Source organism: Ascaphus truei, chromosome 3, assembly GCF_040206685.1.
Source record: "Ascaphus truei isolate aAscTru1 chromosome 3, aAscTru1.hap1, whole genome shotgun sequence".
NCBI lineage: Eukaryota > Metazoa > Chordata > Amphibia > Anura > Ascaphidae > Ascaphus > Ascaphus truei.
The window spans coordinates 423521995-423541169 of record NC_134485.1 but is presented as its reverse complement, the minus strand read 5'-3'; the positions used below and the strand labels follow the sequence as shown (position 1 = coordinate 423541169).

General features: G+C 42.6%; 1 protein-coding gene across 1 annotated transcript; it reads left to right on the top strand.

Annotated features, from left to right (window-relative positions):
* The first annotated feature begins 17463 nt into the window (after positions 1-17463).
* On the top strand, positions 17464-18449 carry LOC142490848 (olfactory receptor 1E16-like). Its single transcript, XM_075593266.1, has one exon. It carries the CDS (start codon positions 17484-17486, stop codon positions 18447-18449), a length of 966 nt encoding a protein of 321 aa, XP_075449381.1. The 5' UTR covers positions 17464-17483.
* Positions 18450-19175: the final 726 nt, after the last annotated feature.

The window sequence follows — 19175 nt, the reverse complement described above, 5'->3', positions numbered from 1 at the left end:
CTCATTTTTACTTTGGAGTTTGCCTGTGACATTCATTTCTTCAAGATTCTTTCCAGTTGCAGTGCACCTTTGCTCCACTCTACCACTATTACTTAACAAAAGTAGTTGGTGTTTGGGCGCTCACTGCAACTTGAATAAGGGGTATTGCGATGGCTACTCTTACCAAGTGGTAACAGTTCCCTGGAACAGCCTGTGCCAATCATGTTTTCACTTCTTTACCAGGGGCGTAGCTATAGCCCGGGCATCCCTTACAAGGGCCGGGGGGCCTGCTCCTACCCAACCCCACCCAGTAGAGACAGGTGGGGGGAGATAGTATGCGGGGTGGTGGTGGGCCCCCGGTTTTAAACGATAAGCCGGTAGAAGAATCAGCACTTGTCACAGAGGCAGAGCAGCACAGCAGGGGAGGAGCGTGCCCCAGCGGTCTGACCCGAATGTTTTTCTTACTTCCGGTGTCTGCTGCTAGAGCACGCTCCTCACCTTGTGCTGTCCTGCTCTGCCTCAAGTGCTGATTCTTGTACCGGCTTATCATTTAACACCGAGTGCCTGCCGCCGCCGCATACCATCTCCCCGCGCCTGTCTCCATTACCACAGGTAGGCATGGAGGTGGAGGAGGAGATCTGGTGATGGGGGAGATCTGATGAAGTGGGGAGATCTGATGAGGGGGAGATCTGATGATAATGAGGGGGAGTGCTGAGGATAGATGAGGAGGGATGAAGATTAGGAGGTATGATGAGAGAGAGGATCAGGGAGAGGATGGGTGGGAGGGAGATAAAAATTGCAATCTATTAATATTAATGGTGCCCTGAAAAAATGTTTGCCCATAGCCCCCTAGTGAACCTACCTATAATTAATGTACTGGTTGTTCTGGACTACGCAACCCACTATCCGAAGCAATACCCCTACGTAATACCTCTGCAAAAACCATAGCAAAGGAGCTAATGTTAATGTTTAGCAGGGTGGGTATTGCCAAGGAACTCCTGACAGACCAAGGAACCCCTTTTATGTCTAGGGTAACAAAAGAATTGTGCAAGTGTCTTCAAGTGAAACAAATTAGGACCTCAGTATATCATCCCCAGACTGATGGCGTAGTGGAAAGATTTAATATAACCCGTAATAGTACAGTATGCTACACAAGGTGATTGACACAGTTGGAAATAATTGGGGCTTTTTGTTACCCTACCTAATGTTCTCCGTTAGAGAATTACCCCAAACCTCTACAGTTTTTCCCCTTTTGAATTAGTGTATGGACGACATCCTATAGCTAAAGAGACCTGGGAGCAGGAGACGACACTCCATCGTAGTGTGATTGAACATATATCCCAGATGCAGGATCGAGTGGCAGCTATCATGCCTATAGTCAGGGAACATATGCAAAAAGACCAGGAAGCACAGAAAAACAGCTATAACCGTAATGCTTGGATCAGAGTGCTTGAACCTGGTGATAGGGTGTTAGTGCTGGTCCCTACAGTAGAGAACAAGTTCCTTGTAAAGTGGCATGGCCCATATGAAATCATTGAGAAAGTGGGTGACACATCTCCAGCTGCAATCAAGAAAACTACAGACTCAGCCCGTAGAGGATTCCAAATCTCACGGCTTTATTCAGTTTCAAGCACAATTCAGCCAGTATCCCACTCCTGCATGATGATGTTGTGTTGTCGTTACGTCGTTCCTGGATTCCTGAAGCGTTTCGTCACTATACAGCAACTTTTTCAAAAGAGTATGCAAGATAGTCCAAAGTCATGTACTTACAGTATATGCCCTATAGGTTGCCTGGCAACCCATACAGAGCGCTGATTAAATCATGGGCTAATTGAGGCAAAATTCAGAGTAAAAAACTACATGATAGATAATCAATATGTTTGTCGCACCACTTTCTAGGGCACAGAAGAAACATAGTGAATGGTTCACATACCACAGTGTGTCGAGACACTTTAATACATACAGTAATAAGCATTCTGCGTCATTGACCATTTTGGGTTTGGAACATATTTCACCCCTCAAATTGGGGGGTCATCGATTCAAAACTCTTGAGTGCAGCTGACTCCGAAATTATTGAGGCTGTAGTCAGGGCAACCATCCCCTACTGCTACATTGGAGGACGTCACAGCTGTGGGGCCAATCAGAACAGCACATCATGTTGTTGTAAAATGGAGCAGAGTCTGCAGTCACGATAATTTCACAGGACAGACCCATGAAGTAGTGCAGAGTTGTTTCCTCTCACAACATGAGGCAAACAATGCATAATAAAGAGAGAAAAAAACAAAAATGTGTGTCAGAATTATTCTTGTGTTGTTAACTGCTATTGACATGCATAGAGAATGATGGCACTTTTGTCATGAAAGCAGGTCATAGAATATGTGCTATCTACACACAGTGAAATCACTTAGGAATGGATAATGCAAATAATGAAGAGCAGTAATGTACCACATAATGAATTGAGAGAACACAAAAAAGTCTGGATGTGAACTATGGAATCCACCTACTTTTTTTCAAAAACATGTCTTTGTCACAGAAAAATCCAGGATTAAATATGATACATAATCGAACCCCACAATCATTAAAGGTGAGTAGAGGTGAAATCCAACCACTGTGGACAAGGATGTATCACAACAAAGGTAGGGCCAACACAGGTGGGGCACAACTTTCAGATCATTGGGACAATGGCACAACCTTGATGGCGGTTCATTCTGTAAGAAAAGTGAGGGTACATTCACAATCGAATAATGGTAAGTAAAGTAGAAAGAACTGGAAACTGGGAAAGCATGTAATCCACAGTGTAAGACAACTGTACAGATACACTTAGTATATTTAAAGGCAACCCAGATCCAATTCTTTATTGATCCCCGTAGGGATCATCGTATCCAAACATCTTATCCATTTTGACTCCTTCTGTAGAAAGTCTTGTGATGTTACCACCTTGACGGTTTTTATTAATCCCGTCAATCACCTGGTACCGCAGTTGGCTCAAATTGTGTCCAGCGTGTGTGAAATTATGTACAACTGGGGCCTCCAGATCACACCTACGAATAGCAGCTTTGTGTTGGCGGATCCTATCCTTGACAATTTGTGTGGTCTCTTCCACATAACCCAAGCCACATGGACATTTAATAAGATAAATGACATTTCTGGATAGACAAGTAAAGACATTTTTTATAAAGAATCTTTTTCCTAATATCGTATGAAAAATAAATTCCCCTCCTGCATGCTAGTACACCGGCTACAGCTGCAGCAACGAAAGCATCCTAGCTTTGGGACATCAAAGAAAGTCTGAGTGGGCGCTTAACCCCCCTATGTCCGCTCTAACAATATGGTCCCTCAAATTCCTCCCATGTTTGTAGGAAAATAGGGGTTTTGCACTTAAAGCTGGTGCCAAAAGCTCATCATTGCTCAAAGGGTGCCAATGATTAAGTATAATATTTTTAATTCTACCACTCCACGTGCTGAATGTAGACACAAAAGGATCAGAAAATTCCCTTTTAGTTATACAGTATCTATATCAGACCACCTTTGGAGTAATGTGGTTTTAACCGTTTTCTCCGCTTTCTGTCTCTGCTCTTGTAGTAGCTTGGACGGGTAGCCCCTGTCCCTAAATTTCTCATGCATGTCAGTAAGTCTAACCGGAACAATATCTGGAGTGCTGATGATCCTGCGTGCTCGCAAAAACTGACAAAATGGGAGTCCTTTATTTGTGCCTGGTGGATGAATGCTGGCGTGGTGAAATACATTATTTCTGTCAGTTGCTGTAGTATAATTATCTGACTCTAATTTATTGTTAGTTATCCTAATTGTGGTGACCAAAAAATTAATTGCAGATTTACTAGATGTGCATGTAAAACCGATTGTGTCCAGGGAGGAATTAAAATCATTCACAAAGACTGATACGTTGTCTTCAGAGCCAGTCCATATAAGAAACACATCGTCGATGTAACGCACCCACATACGCCCACACTCATTGGATAAAGGGTGATTAAATACATAGTTATCTTCAAATTGATTCATAAAAATGTTGGCGTATGTGGGTTCTACGTTTCATCTCATAGCCGTACCTTGTGTCTGGGTGTAGAATGTGTCCTCAAAGAGGAAATATTCTCTCAGAGGATTATATTCAGGAGATCTACAATAAACATGTGTTCTTTCGCTGTATATAAATTTGCAGATAATAAAGAATTCTTAACTGCCTTAACGCCTTCAGTGTGGGGAATCGATGTGTAGAAGCTATTCACGTCTAATGTGATGAGCAATAGCCCCACAGTCAGGACTGGAAAGTCCTCAATTTTCTGTAGGAAGTCCGAAGTATCCTTAATGTATGTACGTGGATTGGGTACTAGTGGTCGTAAAAATGTATCCAAAAAAAATGGCAATGGGCTGAAATATTGATTCGGTACCTGCAACAATGTGCCGACCAGGCGGGCTCATCATGTCTTTATGAATTTTAGGTCAAATATATATAAAACCGGTATAATGGCATCTTTTAGTACAAGGTATTCTTTTTTTTTTTTTTTTTTTTAGAAATAACACTGCTTTCTTGTACGGCTGAACCTGTCTCCAAGATTTTTTTGGAAATGTCCATAGACGGGTTATGTGGTGATATCCTGTTGTTCGCGGTATCTGACAATTGTCTGATAATCTCATCCCTGTAATAGCTTTTGTTCATAACATAATTCTTTCAATATTCTATCCTGTTTTGAGAAGTTGGAATGTCTCATTATTAATGGTGTCGCTTTCAGTTTCCTAATATCTCTCTGCACTAGTGAGTTGTAATTTTCAATATTATGGGTGGTGATGTGGGATTGAATTTACTCTTGTTTTTGCATTCTTGCGTAAGTAAGTGGAATGGTGTATCTGACTCTATTGTTAAATGAGGAGCAGGTGTCTAAGGGTGTTTGAGAAAAAATGCCTAAAAAATGCCTTAAGCCATAGTTGTCAATAAAATTTCGCTAACTCAACATCAAGTTCCAAAGGGTCTTTAACTGTGGTGGGGACAAAGGATAAACCTCTATTAAGAACACGTACTGTATATGGTCATTGGACAAGTCCTTCTCTGATATATTTACCACCAATTGATTCGTGATCTGGTTACCATTCCTCAATGTGAAGTTTTCTGGAATGGCTGTGCTTTCTCCCCGCCCGCCGTAGCGGCCTCGCTTGCCTCTCTAGAAGGCTATTCTAAAAAACGAAGGCCAACGCTGGTGGAGGTGTTGATTTCTGTAGAGTCGGTGGCATCGTTGCCATGTTGTGGTCGTGGTGCCGCTTTCTTTGTCCTCCATTCTCTCCTTGAGTTTTTAAACTGCAAAGTGTAAACTTGTCCGTGGCTGTAGTCCCGTGCATCCCTCTGGAACTTATTCCTTTTTCTGATCTCTATCTCTCTGCTTAAAGATACCAATGAGTCATCCAATTCTTTTTTCAGTGAATTAAGATCAGTAGGTTGCAATGAGTCCTTAAGCTTGTCCTCTAGTTTTCTAATGTTGGTCTTTATTTCAACCAAGTCCTTTGAATGTATTCTATGGTGAGTATGATCAAATCCAGTGAACATTTATTTAGAATACCCTCCCAGGCACACCAAAAGGTTTTGAAAAACTTCTTAAACACCAAATTAACTCTGAGTTGCACGTTACATCTTCTTAAGCTGAATATTTCAGATTTAAATGTATACTTAGAAGATTACGTTGCAACTTGAGACCTACAGTACATTTACTTTCAGAACAGAATGAGTTTACTGAAAAATGGGAGGATGTTCACTGGATTTTATCATACTACCATGGCTGAATTACACGTCTGAAGAATCAGAGTGTTTCAGGGGCTAATATTCTGCGCGTTTCGCTACCAAAGAGCTTTGTCAGGACAAAGCCCTTTGGATAGTGAAACGCATAGAGTGTTAGCCACTGAGACACTCTGATTCTCCAGACGCGTTATTCAGCCATTGAAACTGCAACCGGATGTGACTCGACAGACTGGAAGTGACGTAACAGGACACAGAGAAGCCTGCAATACAGATCGATTGCGTGCAAAAAAACCAGGAGAAGCTGTGAGGGCACGGAGTAGACACCAGCAGCTGGGGGAAGCACCCAGTACAGCAGCGAGCCTGTTGTAGCACTTCCAGAGAGATAAGACAGAGCGGGGGCAGTGAGACTATCAAGCAGTCAATTGTTTTACACACTCTTTTATACTGCACAAAATGTGAGTGTGGTTTTTATTTTTTAAACATATAAAGTTAAATATTTTTTGATCTGCACTATGGTCCCTTTTCTTTTTCTATTACACACTGAGGTTCCAGCTTCCTGAATCCCAAAAAACAAGCTTGCCTGAGGTTGTTACATGCATTTGATTACCTTCCACATCGTGAGTAGGAATATCATAAGAGCCGAGACCTAATACAAAGCCATCTTGCACTTTCATCTGCACTCAGTTGTGTTTATCTTGTATTTTTCGCATGCTCCCCCTGGATTTTTGAAGAAATCTTGAATCCGTTGGGACAGAGGAAGACATTCCCTACCAGAGTGTTTGAGAAAGGAGCAAAACATTTCTATATATAATTCTTTTTTCACATTGCACTTATCACATTTTATAATGAATAAAGTCACATTTTATATTATTTATCACTTTTATATATGTGTCACTTGAGTATTCACACCTAATTTTTGGGGTTTTGTACACATGTTTAGCAGGAATGACCTGTGGCGCAAAAAAGTAAACCACTGTGTTACTTACTATACAATAAGGACGGAAACTACTGTAAAGATGTGCTGAATGTTTTGTTAAACTGTGTACTCTGCCGGAGTATAGTACTTATTGTGTACACAACCTGACCAGTTACAAATTAACTCTATTATAGGTGTTTGTAACAAATATTTTAATACAGGGAGAAACCCATCAACTGCATCACTAAAGATAATACTGTATATATATTTTTAAAATAATACTCAACACTCAACACTGACCAAAAGCTGCAGCTGGTGCGACACCGGATGCCCCTGAATAAATATTGTCCAGTAGGACACCGTTTATAGAGACACAGAGTTATAGAGTATGCAGTACACAACTCCTGTCACACCCAAAGCAATAAATCAACATTCTTACAATGTAGAATGTCTATTACAGGTGCATAAACACATGCCAGCACTGTACTGTACATGTCATAAAAAAAAAGCTGTGTGTGCTGTGCACGCGCATAGTAAGTGAAACTTCTTTGACTTTTGTCACAGAATTTATATTTGTATTGGTGATGTTTTAATTAAAAATCAAAGGCTTTAACAGTCCGGTCAAAAGACGGATAGCTTTCTCTGACTACAAGAGGAAAAAAGCAGACATACTGTTATTACAAGAAACACACTTTAGCAGCACGAACACACCCAAATTTCTAGATAAGGGTTTTTCACATTTCTATACATCCTCAGCCCCAGTGAAGAAACGAGGAGTTGCAATCCTTTTCAATAATAATACACCATTTGTGGCTCAGACAGTTAAAAAAGATAGGGACGGAAGATTCCTCATTTTAGTCGGAACAATACACGAACAATGGATTACAATAGCCACAATATATGCCCCATGCATACAGGACGCAACGTTCTTCAGTAAATTCTTCCAAACCCTGCAGGTAATAGCTAAGGGATGTGTTATACTGGCGGGAGACTTCAATATGACATTACATCCGAGCCTAGATAGATCAGGAGGAGGGGAGACAGCTAATAAGAAAACAAGGGCATCTCTGTTCCAAGGTTGTAAGAACAACCACTTGGCGGATATTTGGCGGGAGATGCATCCAATGGACAGGGACTATACGTTCTTCTCCCACCCGCACCACACATACAGCAGAATCGATTACTTCCTTGTTTCATGTCGAATGGTTCCGATGGTCTCCCATACGGCGATCCATGATATTTCATGGTCGGACCACGCACCAATTGAGCTAAGGTGCAAAGATATCCAGCTGAGCCGGCCGGGGGCGAACTGGAAACTTAATGAGGCAGTCCTTAAGATCCCTGAAACCTACGAGATGATCGGGAATGAAATAGAGCAGTTCTTCAATATAAACACGGGCTCTGTGGAATCTCACCTGGTGCTGTGGGAGGCTCACAAAGCTACACTACGTGGTGTCATAATTGGCATCACAGCCAGGCGGAAAAGGGAAAGAGAAGCCAGAATCACTGCTCTACAAGACAAACTACACACCCTAGCATCCAAACACAAAGCTAACTCCGATATACAACTTTTACAGGCAATCAAAGACACCAAGATTGAATTAAATATGCTATTAACCTCCAAGGCCGATAATTCACTGAGTTGGTCTAAGAGGAAGTTTTTTGAGAAGGCCAATAGACCGGATACGATGCTAGCCCGAGCATTGAAAGACAGGCAATCTAAGTTTAACATCCAAGCTATACGCTTAAAATCTGATGTTTGTACGGCCAACCCACAGAAAATAGTAGAAGAATTTGGAGAATTCTATAGGTCTCTATATGACGGGAAAAAAGTGGCACATAATCAAAAAACGAGCACAGCCTTAAGAGATTTCTTAGCTAACTCGAACCTGGGTAGATTGACAGAGTGCGACCGACAGGCCCTGGGCGCTGACTTCACATTGGAAGAAGTATCCCAGGCTATTAAAGAACTTAAACCATCAAAGGCTCCTGGCCCGGATGGTTTCTCGGGGCTCTATTATAAGAAATATGTAAAATATTTAGCCCCAAGGTTGCTCCACATGTTTAATGCAATCTTAGCAGGAGCTCCCATCCCCGGGGATATGCTGCGAGCGTCCACAAACCTGGTAAAGACCCGCTGGACTGCAAAAGTTACAGACCGATCTCCCTAATCAACACAGATATTAAGTTGTATGCTAAATTACTGGCCAATAGATTGTGTCTTATCCTACCCAGACTTATACATCCAGATCAGGTCGGGTTTATCGCAGGGAGACAAGCAGCGGACAACACCCGACGTATTATTGATCTGATAGAATTGGCTAACAAAAATAACACCCAAAGCATGTTGTTAAGTCTGGACGCTGAAAAAGCATTCGATAGGATAGACTGGCCATATTTACAAGAAACGCTCGCAGCATTTGGCTTCGGGGATCAGATGAGTAGGGCGATTATGTCGTTATACTCAAACCCGACAGCTAGGGTGATACATCAGGACTTCCCTTCATCCTCATTCCAAATCAAAAGTGGCACTCGTCAAGGATGCCCGCTATCTCCCCTTCTATTCGCCCTTTGTATCGAACCACTAGCTGCTAGAATACGAGCTAACCTGGATATCACAGGGTTAAACGCTTACTCACAATCACACAAAGCGGCCCTGTATGCAGACGATATCCTATTAATCTTAACAAAACCCCTTACCACATTACCCAACCTATTTGACCTCTTGAGCAGATTTTCAAAGATATCTGGATTTAAAATTAACCAATCCAAATCGGAAGCACTCAACATTAACCTCCCCAGTCACACAGAAAAGCTGTTGAGATTAAACTTCCAGTTCAACTGGCAACAGAGACACATAAAGTACTTAGGAATCCACATCACCAGAGAGGCCAACCTCATCTATAGCGCAAATTATCCCCAACTAATTCGGACTCTTAAAAAAGATCTATATAGATGGTCCTCCAAGAGGATATCATGGATCGGTAGGATACATAGTGTCAAGATGAACCTACTGCCACGTATCCTATACCTCTTTCAGACACTTCCTGTGCCACTTAAAATAACAGATATACTCTCGCTCCAAACAGAAATCTATAAATTTATCTGGGGTAGGAAAAAATCGAGAGTCAATCGCTCCAATATGAAAAGACCTGTTGCTGCTGGTGGTCTGGCGGTACCCTGTCTATTAACATACTATAAAGCGGCCCAATTAAGCCAAATTGTTCAATGGCACTCTAACCCCCAATTGAAACGGTGGGTAGATCTAGAAAACGCCGCTTGCTCCCCAAAGGAGCTTAGTGGCCTGATTTGGTTACCAAAAACAGCATTTAATCGCAGAGAGATGCCGCTCACCTCAATGACCAACTCTTTATCGATCTGGGAGACGACCAAATTTAAGAATTCCCTGACATCAAAACACTCGATGATGTCCCCCATTTGGAATAACCCAGCGTTCGCACCCGGCATGGTGGGGTCTAATATCCCGATCTGGAAACAAAAAGGCTATTCACGAATAAAAGACCTGGAAGGAGACAACCAGAAATTCAAGACCTTTGATCAGTTAAGATTAGAAAACGAAATACCTCACTCTGAATTCTTTAAATACCTCCAGGTCAGAGCATTTTACAACAAACACGCCCCATACCCCCCTCTGACAAAATTCGAAAAGCTCTGTCGGGCTAACTCTGACACAAAGGGACTTATATCGACGATTTACGGGGAGGTAATCGGTTCTGCAGACCCTGAACAACAAATCCCCACATATAGGACTAAATGGGAAACAGACCTAGGGGAAACCCTAGAGGAGGAGGAATGGAACGCCATATACTTGGCCTCCGCCAAAAGCTCCATATGTACCACTCTAAAGGAGAACGCATATAAGGTCCTCATGAGGTGGTACCTCACCCCTCTGAATTTATCTAAATACATACAGGGATCCTCCCCACTATGCCCCAAGCGGTGTGGCGGATCAGCAGATTTGTTACACATGCTGTGGTCTTGCCCAAAAATACTCCCGATCTGGGAAGAGATCAGAAATTGGATCCAGAGGGTTTTTGACCTCACAATTCCCCCTGACCCGTGGCTGTTCTTGCTAAACAGACCAATGCCGGGCCTATCAAAAGCAAATTCCAAGCTAATAGCACATTTTGCACTCGCAACGAGATGTGAGATCGCAGCACTGTGGAAACGCCCCGATATACCAAACATCCCAAAGATTCGAAATCGCATTTGGTTCATCTGCCAGATGGAAAAGTTAACCAGTTTAGTTAACGACACTGGCGACAATTTTCTAAAAGTCTGGACGCCTTGGCTGGCACAGACAGATATCCCGGGGATTGAGAGTACCACAATTTGGCATTAATATCAACAGATGCGTTCTCCTCTGGGGGAGTCATCATAGACAAACGGACACACATCTACCAAACAGGGACTAGACGCCCTATATGCCCGCAAGATCAGCCCAAGAACTAGATATCCTTCCCTTTCTCCTCCTTTCCCCCACAACCTCCCCCCTTCCCACACCCTCCTTCCCTTCCCCCCCCCCCAAGTCTTTTTTTTTTTTTTAATTATTATTTACGCATTCTATTTTATATATATGTATATATACCAATTGGCACAATTAGATATATGAGGTTAGCTTATGTTCCTCAATAAGATCCCTGATTAGTTTATGTACTCAATATGATCCCTGATTAGATTAGGGAAACAAGAGATTATGGCATTACAGCCAATTGACTCTATAGGCTAAGGCATAAACCAGTATTGTCAAATGTATACATTATGTAATTATCTCTTCTTAAAGTACATATAGGTATCGCCAGTCTGGGTAATAGGAACATTTGGTTCATCTTGTGTTCACCATTCGTTTTTAATTAGTACCCGTCACGGAGGTAATGTGTTTAATATAATTGTTTGCAAGCATCCAATCAGTCACAGGAGGTGGGTATATATACCAGGGGTGGGGAGATACAATGGTATTATGCCCCTGAGGAAGCCCTAGAGGAGAAACGCGTAGGGCAGACCCTGCAGTCATTGCAGGCATTGCAAACCGAGCAGAGTGAGACGCGCTGCAGAACGGAGTGGAGATAGCGCTGTGACATCATTGGAGGTCGAAGTCTCGCGAGAATTGGAGCCGGAGCACGTGACGCGGAAGTAAACCAAGCTAGCAGCAGTGCAGTGGACCGGACAGCTTACTCTACGAGTGTGAGAGACTCAATTCAAACTCTCAACTGCTTGAAATTATTTCACACCATGTGAGTGAGATACTGTTTGTTATTTTTTAGATAGTTTTTACAATAAAAGGTTTTATACTATTTTTGTTCCATTGTCCCTCTTCCCCTTCCCACCCCCCCCCCCTCCCTGGTGAGCTATATCCCATGTTAAGGAGACACGCAGCTGCAGATGAAAAGGTGACCCCTGAAGCAAGCAGCAGTCGTGGAGAGTCTGAGATCCATGCAAACAGCAAAGAAATCCCAGCAGCAGTGTTCCTGAATCCCAGTGGTGGATTAAAGGCTTTTATTTGGCTGATTAAGTGTAAGTGTATACCTTACCACCTTAACTCTGAAAGTAACAGACATACTGCCCTATGATATTTTTCTCTTTGTCTCTTTCCTGGCTTATTTGCGCCTAGGTCATTTCTTCTCTACATTATCCATTGCGGCAAGTGTGGAGCCGCAGACCTAATTGGCTGCATTCAAGCAAGAATAGATTGTAAGGTATAACACCTCCTGTTTGACTGATTGGCAAGGGGTAGTTAATATTTTTACTACTACAACCCCACTAAGTGTTTGGAATTTGCGCTGATTGTATTCTGTTTTCTATGTATATATATATATACACATTTCCACTGTAACTTAAACCTGGTTATTATTTTTATTATTGCTCTTACTATATGATTTATTCATACACCATGTGGCCGAGTAGGGACCGAAAAGCCATATGATTACATCATCTACACAAATGACCTGAATGATCTGCACTGTTATATGTATATCCAATGTACACAAGCTGCCATTTTAAACTCATATTTTGTTCTGTACATTTTGTATACCTTTTCCAATAAAATTCAAGTTATAAAAAAAAAAAAAAAATCAAAATACAATTTCATTGACAAAACGCAAATAAATTTGACTTATAATGCGCGTGCTCGGCACACATCCCCTGTATTAGCTATTTGCACTAAGTGTGAATTCCTTGTGTGTATGTGTGCCAGTCAGTGTGTGTATGTATGTCAGTGTGTGTATGTGGGGGGGGGATGTGTGGGGGGGTGGTGTGTGGGGGGTGGTGTGTGGGGGGTGTGTGTGTGGGGGGGGTTGTGTGAGGGTGTGTGTGGGTGTGTGTGTGTGGGGGGGGGGTGTGTGTGGTGTGTGGGGGGTGTGTGTGGGGTGTGTGTGGGGTGTGTGTGGGGTGTGTGTGTGTGTGTGTGGGGTGTGTGTGTGTGTGTGTGTGTGTGTGTGTGTGTGTGTGTGTGTGTGTGTGTGTGTGTGTGTGTGTGTGTGTGTGTGTGTGTGTGTGTGTGTGTGTGTGTGTGGGGGGGGGTGTGTGTGTGGGGGTGTGTGTTTGTGGGTGTCTGTGGGTGTGTGTGTGGGTGTGTGTATGTGGGTGTGTGTGGGGTGTGTGGGGGGGGGGGTGGGGGAGTGTGTGTGTGTGTGTGTGTGTGTGTGTGTGTGTGTGTGTGTGTGTGTGTGTGTGTGTGTGTGTGTGTGTGTGTGTGTGTGTGTGTGTGTGTGTGTGTGTGTGATGTGTGTGTGTGTGTGTGTGTGTGGGGAGGTTTGTGTGGGGGGGGGGGTGTGGGGGTCTGGGGGGTCAGTCAGTGTGCGTGGGGGTCTGGGGGGGTCAGTCAGTGTGTGTGGGGGTCTTGGGGGGTCAGTCAGTGTGCGTGGGGGTCTGGGGGGGTCAGTCAGTGTGCGTGGGGGTCTGGGGGTGTCAGTCAGTATGCGTGGAGGTCTGGGGGGGTCAGTCAGTGTGCGTGGGGGTCTGGGGGGGCAGTCAGTGTGTGGGGGTCTGGGGTTTCAGTCAATGTGCAAGGGTGTCTGGGGGGGTCAGTCAGTGTGCGTGGCGGTCTGGGGGGGTCAGTCAGTGTGCGTGGGGTTCTGGGGGGTCAGTCAGTGTGCGTGGGGGTCTGGGGGTTCAGTCAGTGTGCGTGGGGTCTGGGGGGGGTCAGTCAGTGTGTGTGGGAGTCTGGGGTGGTCAGTCAGTGTGCGTGGGGGTCTAGGGGGGTCAGTCAGTGTGTGTGGGGGTCTGGGGGGGTCAGTCAGTGTTACGCAAATTCTGCACACACACCCCCCCCAACACGCAAATTCTGCACACACACCCCCCGCACGCAAATTCTGCACACACACCCCCCCCCCCGCACGCAAATTCTGCACACACAGCCCTCCGCGGGGTACATGCGCCCGGCACGGGCATGAGTGACCGAGCCCCTGTGCCGCGTGAATTGCGCCCGGTTTTGTGCCGTGTGCCACCGCTTCCTGGGGGCGCAGGGGGCCCGCGAACGCCCGCGTCAGTGGAGGGCTGAATGGCGCCGCTGCGAATGGGCGTTAGGAGCGTGTGGGTGGAACGACACTGCTGCCAGCCGCTTCTGCGCATGTGTGGCGTCCGTCAGCGGCGTTATCCCTTACCTTTTCTTTCCTTCCCCTTTCATTCCCCTTCCCCTCTTCTCCCTTTCCTCCCTTTGTCATTTACTCCACTTATTGGATTATCATTTTTCACTATCACATATACCCCTCGCGGTCTTTGACCTTGTGTTGTTCTAATTTACATATTAAATAATTTTTTACTTATTCCGTGATCTACTAGTCATTAGGTGAAGGTGAAGATTGAGGAAGATCTGGACTCTGAACAACAACTTTACAACTGTGAGAACTTTACTTTCTAAAAGCTGTGATTAATTGCACTCTTCCTATCCTCCAATAACTGTCCAGTCTCTCCTCCTGTACCTCACTATGCCCTTCCTATTTCTTTTTCTGTTTACTGTTTTCTCACACCTTTGTGAGAATTTCTGTTCTCTACAACATCCCCACTCCCTACTGCACCATTATTTCTACACGTCTCTCCCAACAACTTCTTTACCCCTCAATAAAAAACACCTCCACAAATCCTCTATTCCGACCCTTTATCTACTCCTTCCTGCTGCTGGGAATCTCCCCGAAGCCTGAAGCCAGAAATACACCCCTGATCTCACCCACGCCTCCCTGCCATATCTTCCCCTGTAAATGGTGTTAACCTTTTCATTTAACACTGACTAACCTGAAAACTCACCCAAGAAATAAAGCATCCCAATAGCCTGCACTCATGGCTATTGTCCCACAGTCACTTATACCACCTATTGTGGCCGAGCACTGCCATCGACAGCACTTATTCCCTCACCTGCTGTCTCTGTAATTTTCCCCTCAAACCTCTTAGATTGTAAGCTCTTTGGGGCAGGGATTTCCTTTCCCATTATCTGATTTTGCTGCACTTATTGTATTTTTAAATTCCCTGTACTGTATTCTTTGTGAAGCGCTGAGTACACTTTTGGCGCTATATAAATAAAGACATACAATACAATACAATTACTGAGTGCCTGGAACATATTTTAGTGTATACAGTACTTATAGTGCAAAATACAGACAAACAGAACAAGGGGAATGAATCCTCTTACGTGGCAGAAAAATCATGAGCAATTAGTCTCTCCAATATTATTCCAAACACTTCATTTTAGTATGACAGATGTGTGCCTTAGGGGACCTTGCGTACAGTGTTCACTTGTGTATAAATACAGTAGATAATGACAATGTAACCTATACAGTACATCCAGGAGATGGGCAGGAAGGAGGTCAATCGGACTCGGATGACAGTTTAACTTGTAAGTAGTTCTGGATTTCCTATTGAGATGAAATGTAAAGTTATAGTAGATATTTTGGTCCTGGAGAAGAGTGGAGCTGTCCTACAGATTGAGATTGAGAGTCCTTCATACTGTAGATTACATTATACTGTAGTGTATACATAGGAAGAGACATGAGAGAATGCTGGTCAGCACGTGAAAACACTTTTCATGGAGATTTTCTAGGAAAATGCAGGTGAGCTCCTTATCTTACCCTGATTTACACTGGGCTGGGGATTTTTTTTAAATTGAGAGTAGAAAACGGATGCATTTTTAGCTAATGTTTCCATTTGATTATTATTATTATTAGTTAAAAAAAAAATTATACCACACAAAAAATGCTTCCTTCAGGGTCAATACATTTAAGTTTTAAGTGATTCAAATAAAGTAGATAAAGTAAAAAATAAAGGAGGCCAATGAAAATATATATCATTTTTTTTTACATAATCACTGAATTACAAGAAACTATGAATTTGCTACGTGATCCATTGATTTGAACACTTTCCATTGAATTAAAATTTTAATATGATGATACTGGGTTTGTATGAAATTATTTGTAGCTGGGTTTGTATGAAATTATTTGTAGCGATGTGTCTCTGTTACATGTATCCTGTAAATAATTATATCCTACAAAGCCAGTGCATTAAAATGGTTATCTTTTTGTGCACATTGCTTGTTAAAGGTTAAAAAATATATATTACTGCAAACACTTGACATCAATAAACACTCACAAATGTCTAAAACTTATTATCTCTAGAGAAGAAACCCAGATACTAGAAACATTGCCTCTCATTGCTGATTTCCTAGAGTGTGGCCTCAATGGTGCTATAATCAACACACAGATGACAATATTGTTTCCTGCTGTAGTATACACAATTGTAGAAGGAAAGTAGGGGCCTGCATAAGTTATGCACATTAAATGCAGTATAGCACCAGTAAGTTTGTTTATACAGTATAGCGCTACTAATATACAAAACACTGGGAGATAATATATATATATATATATAATTTCCCTAGTTCCTTAAACAGTAAGTTAGAGATGTGCGAAACTTTCGCCCGAGTTCTCAACTCATGCAAAATATCACAGCACGGGCAATATTCATCAACCATTTGTAATGTCATGAGTTGCAGGTCTTTGTTGTCAGAGTAGTTGCCTGTTATCAACATGTTAGTCAGAGGTTTAAAACTATGTCAAAATGATACACCGACTTTGATACATTTAAGTTAAAGATGTATATTGGTTAACTTCTTCCAAACCGTAAGTTGATGCTTAGATCCCATAGGAACACATTTAGATATAGTTCCATATTTACGAAGCGTATTACATAAGACACCTTTGGTTGCCAGAATACACCTTGGATTCCAACAACTTGAATGGGCCATTAAAGTGTCTGTCAGAGCTAGAAAGTGTTTTATGGAATAACCCTGCTTAGTAATTAGGGACTATAATGCCAACTTTTCCTCACCTGCCTCACTCCCTCACTGTTCCTACAACATTGAAGGGTTATGATAAATGACAAGCACATGTACTGTAGATGTAATGCCAAATTTAAGTACTCTTATAACTGTAGGGTGTTATATTTTACTGGACCAATGAGAGAGCTCCTTATACAGTTTGTGTAATGTTGTGTATATGCTGATAAAATTTTAATTACTGTATCATGTTTGTTGAATTGTCTAGATTGACATCCTGCTACTTTCCAGAGATATCAGTCCATTTTTACTAAGTGCTGCTATTCCACAAAACACAGTCTGAGTGTTTACCAGGCAATAAGGCACCTTCTGGCACAGGAAGGTGTCTCATGGAAAAGCACTGCTTAATAAATATGGGCCAGTATTATATTTATGAACGCGACGTTGCCTGGAATCTCCTAATATCAGTTGTAATGTTAATACTAGGAACTTCTATCCTTGCCTCACTTACTCTATCTCTTGTTTTTACCCAGGAGTGTCCCCTGTAGAAGTTCCCGGAGCAGTCAATGGCTAATCAATCTGACGTTTTTGAGTTTGTACTTATTGGGTTTCCAGGACTCCCACGGAAGTTCCATAGCCTGGTTGCAGCAGCAATGTTCCTTATCTATAACATAGCACTGTTCGCAAATGGTACTGTAATAATTTTGATCATTCTGAAAGAGCAATTACACCAGTCAATGTACGTGATCATTGCAAACCTTTCACTTTCTGACCTCCTCTTTGACACAATAACATTACCCAAAATCATTGCTACTTATTGGTTTGGAGCTGGATCTATGTCCTTCTCTGGTTGCATCTTCCAACTGTATTGTGTCCATTTCCTGGGCACTGTTGATTCCTTTATCATTATGCTAATGGCTGTTGATCGTTATGTTGCCATCTGCAAACCTCTGAGATATTCCTCAATAATCAGCTATAAACTGGTTGCTATTCTCTGCGGATTTTTCTGGGTCTTTGCTGCTCTTATTGCATCCATCACTGCATCTTTGGTTTCACAACTTCCATTCTGTGGGCCTAATAAGGTCAACAACTGTTTCTGTCTCAATTCAGCTGTAACTGTTTTGGCATGTGTGGACACCACTTCTGTCAGACGTATACCTTTTACCGTTGCTATGTTTGTCCTCCTCTTACCCTTGGCTTTTATTATATTCTCATATATCATCATAATCAAGACGATCCACTCATCAGCGCGCTCAGAAAACTGGCAGAAAGCATTTTACACCTGTACCACTCACTTGTTTGTCATTGGTTTGTATTTTGTCCCACGGGTGTTTGTGTATATATCTAGTCAGGTCCGTTTAATTCTTAATGCTGATTTAAATGTCTTGCTTCTTTGTCTTTACACATTTGTGCCACATGTAGCCAACCCTATTATATATTGTCTCAGGACCAAGGAAATCAAAAGGACTCTTGGAAATGTTTTTAAACGGAAGATTAGCCTCAAAATTAAAGACAGGCACTTGACAATGTAATCTTTCTGCATGAAATGTTTTTATATCATACACTGTATGTAGAGAGGAAAGTCTAACACTTAGCAAATGTAGTTTGTGTTTGGGAGCACATCCAATACAAATAAGGGGTATGGTGATGGCTACTCTTACCAAGTGGTAGCAGTTCCCTGGAACAACTTATGTCAATCATGTTTTCACTTCATCATGGCATTCTGGTAGATATTTCCATATAAAAAAAGTGCAGAGCTATCCTAGCTGTTTCTGGTATTTGCATTGATTTTTATGCAGAATAGCAACAGGGTGCGTCTGAAACAGGTACAGAAAATATATGGTATTAACAGCACCTCAATAGAGATAAATAACTAATAAATGTTAGTGTGGTGCACGGGAACAAAAGAGGGACCCTGATTCCTTCTACACTGGCGACACACTTTATTCGAGCTTGGCTAGTCCCACGAATTCGGGTATACCCGGGTGTATTGAGGTTTGTGACTGTTTTCTGCCCGAGTGCATTGGGTTATTTTCCAGGCAGGGATTGAAGCATTTTATTCCCGCTGGCTGCAATACTGCACAGTATATATATATATACTGCATTACAATTCATGAATTTATGCCATCTGGTAGACACGCGAAGCATTGCAGCCTATTAAATCCTAATCATTATCATTTAACAGATCAGCCGCCCGTCAGCCAGGCATGAACCCAGGCTGGGAAGGCAAACGCAATGGGGCTTGTCAGAGGTGAGGA

Excerpts from the sequence above, each read along its gene's own strand:
- LOC142490848 (XM_075593266.1), top strand. The coding sequence starts at position 17,484 with ATGGCTAATCAATCTGACGTTTTTGAGTTTGTACTTATTGGGTTTCCA.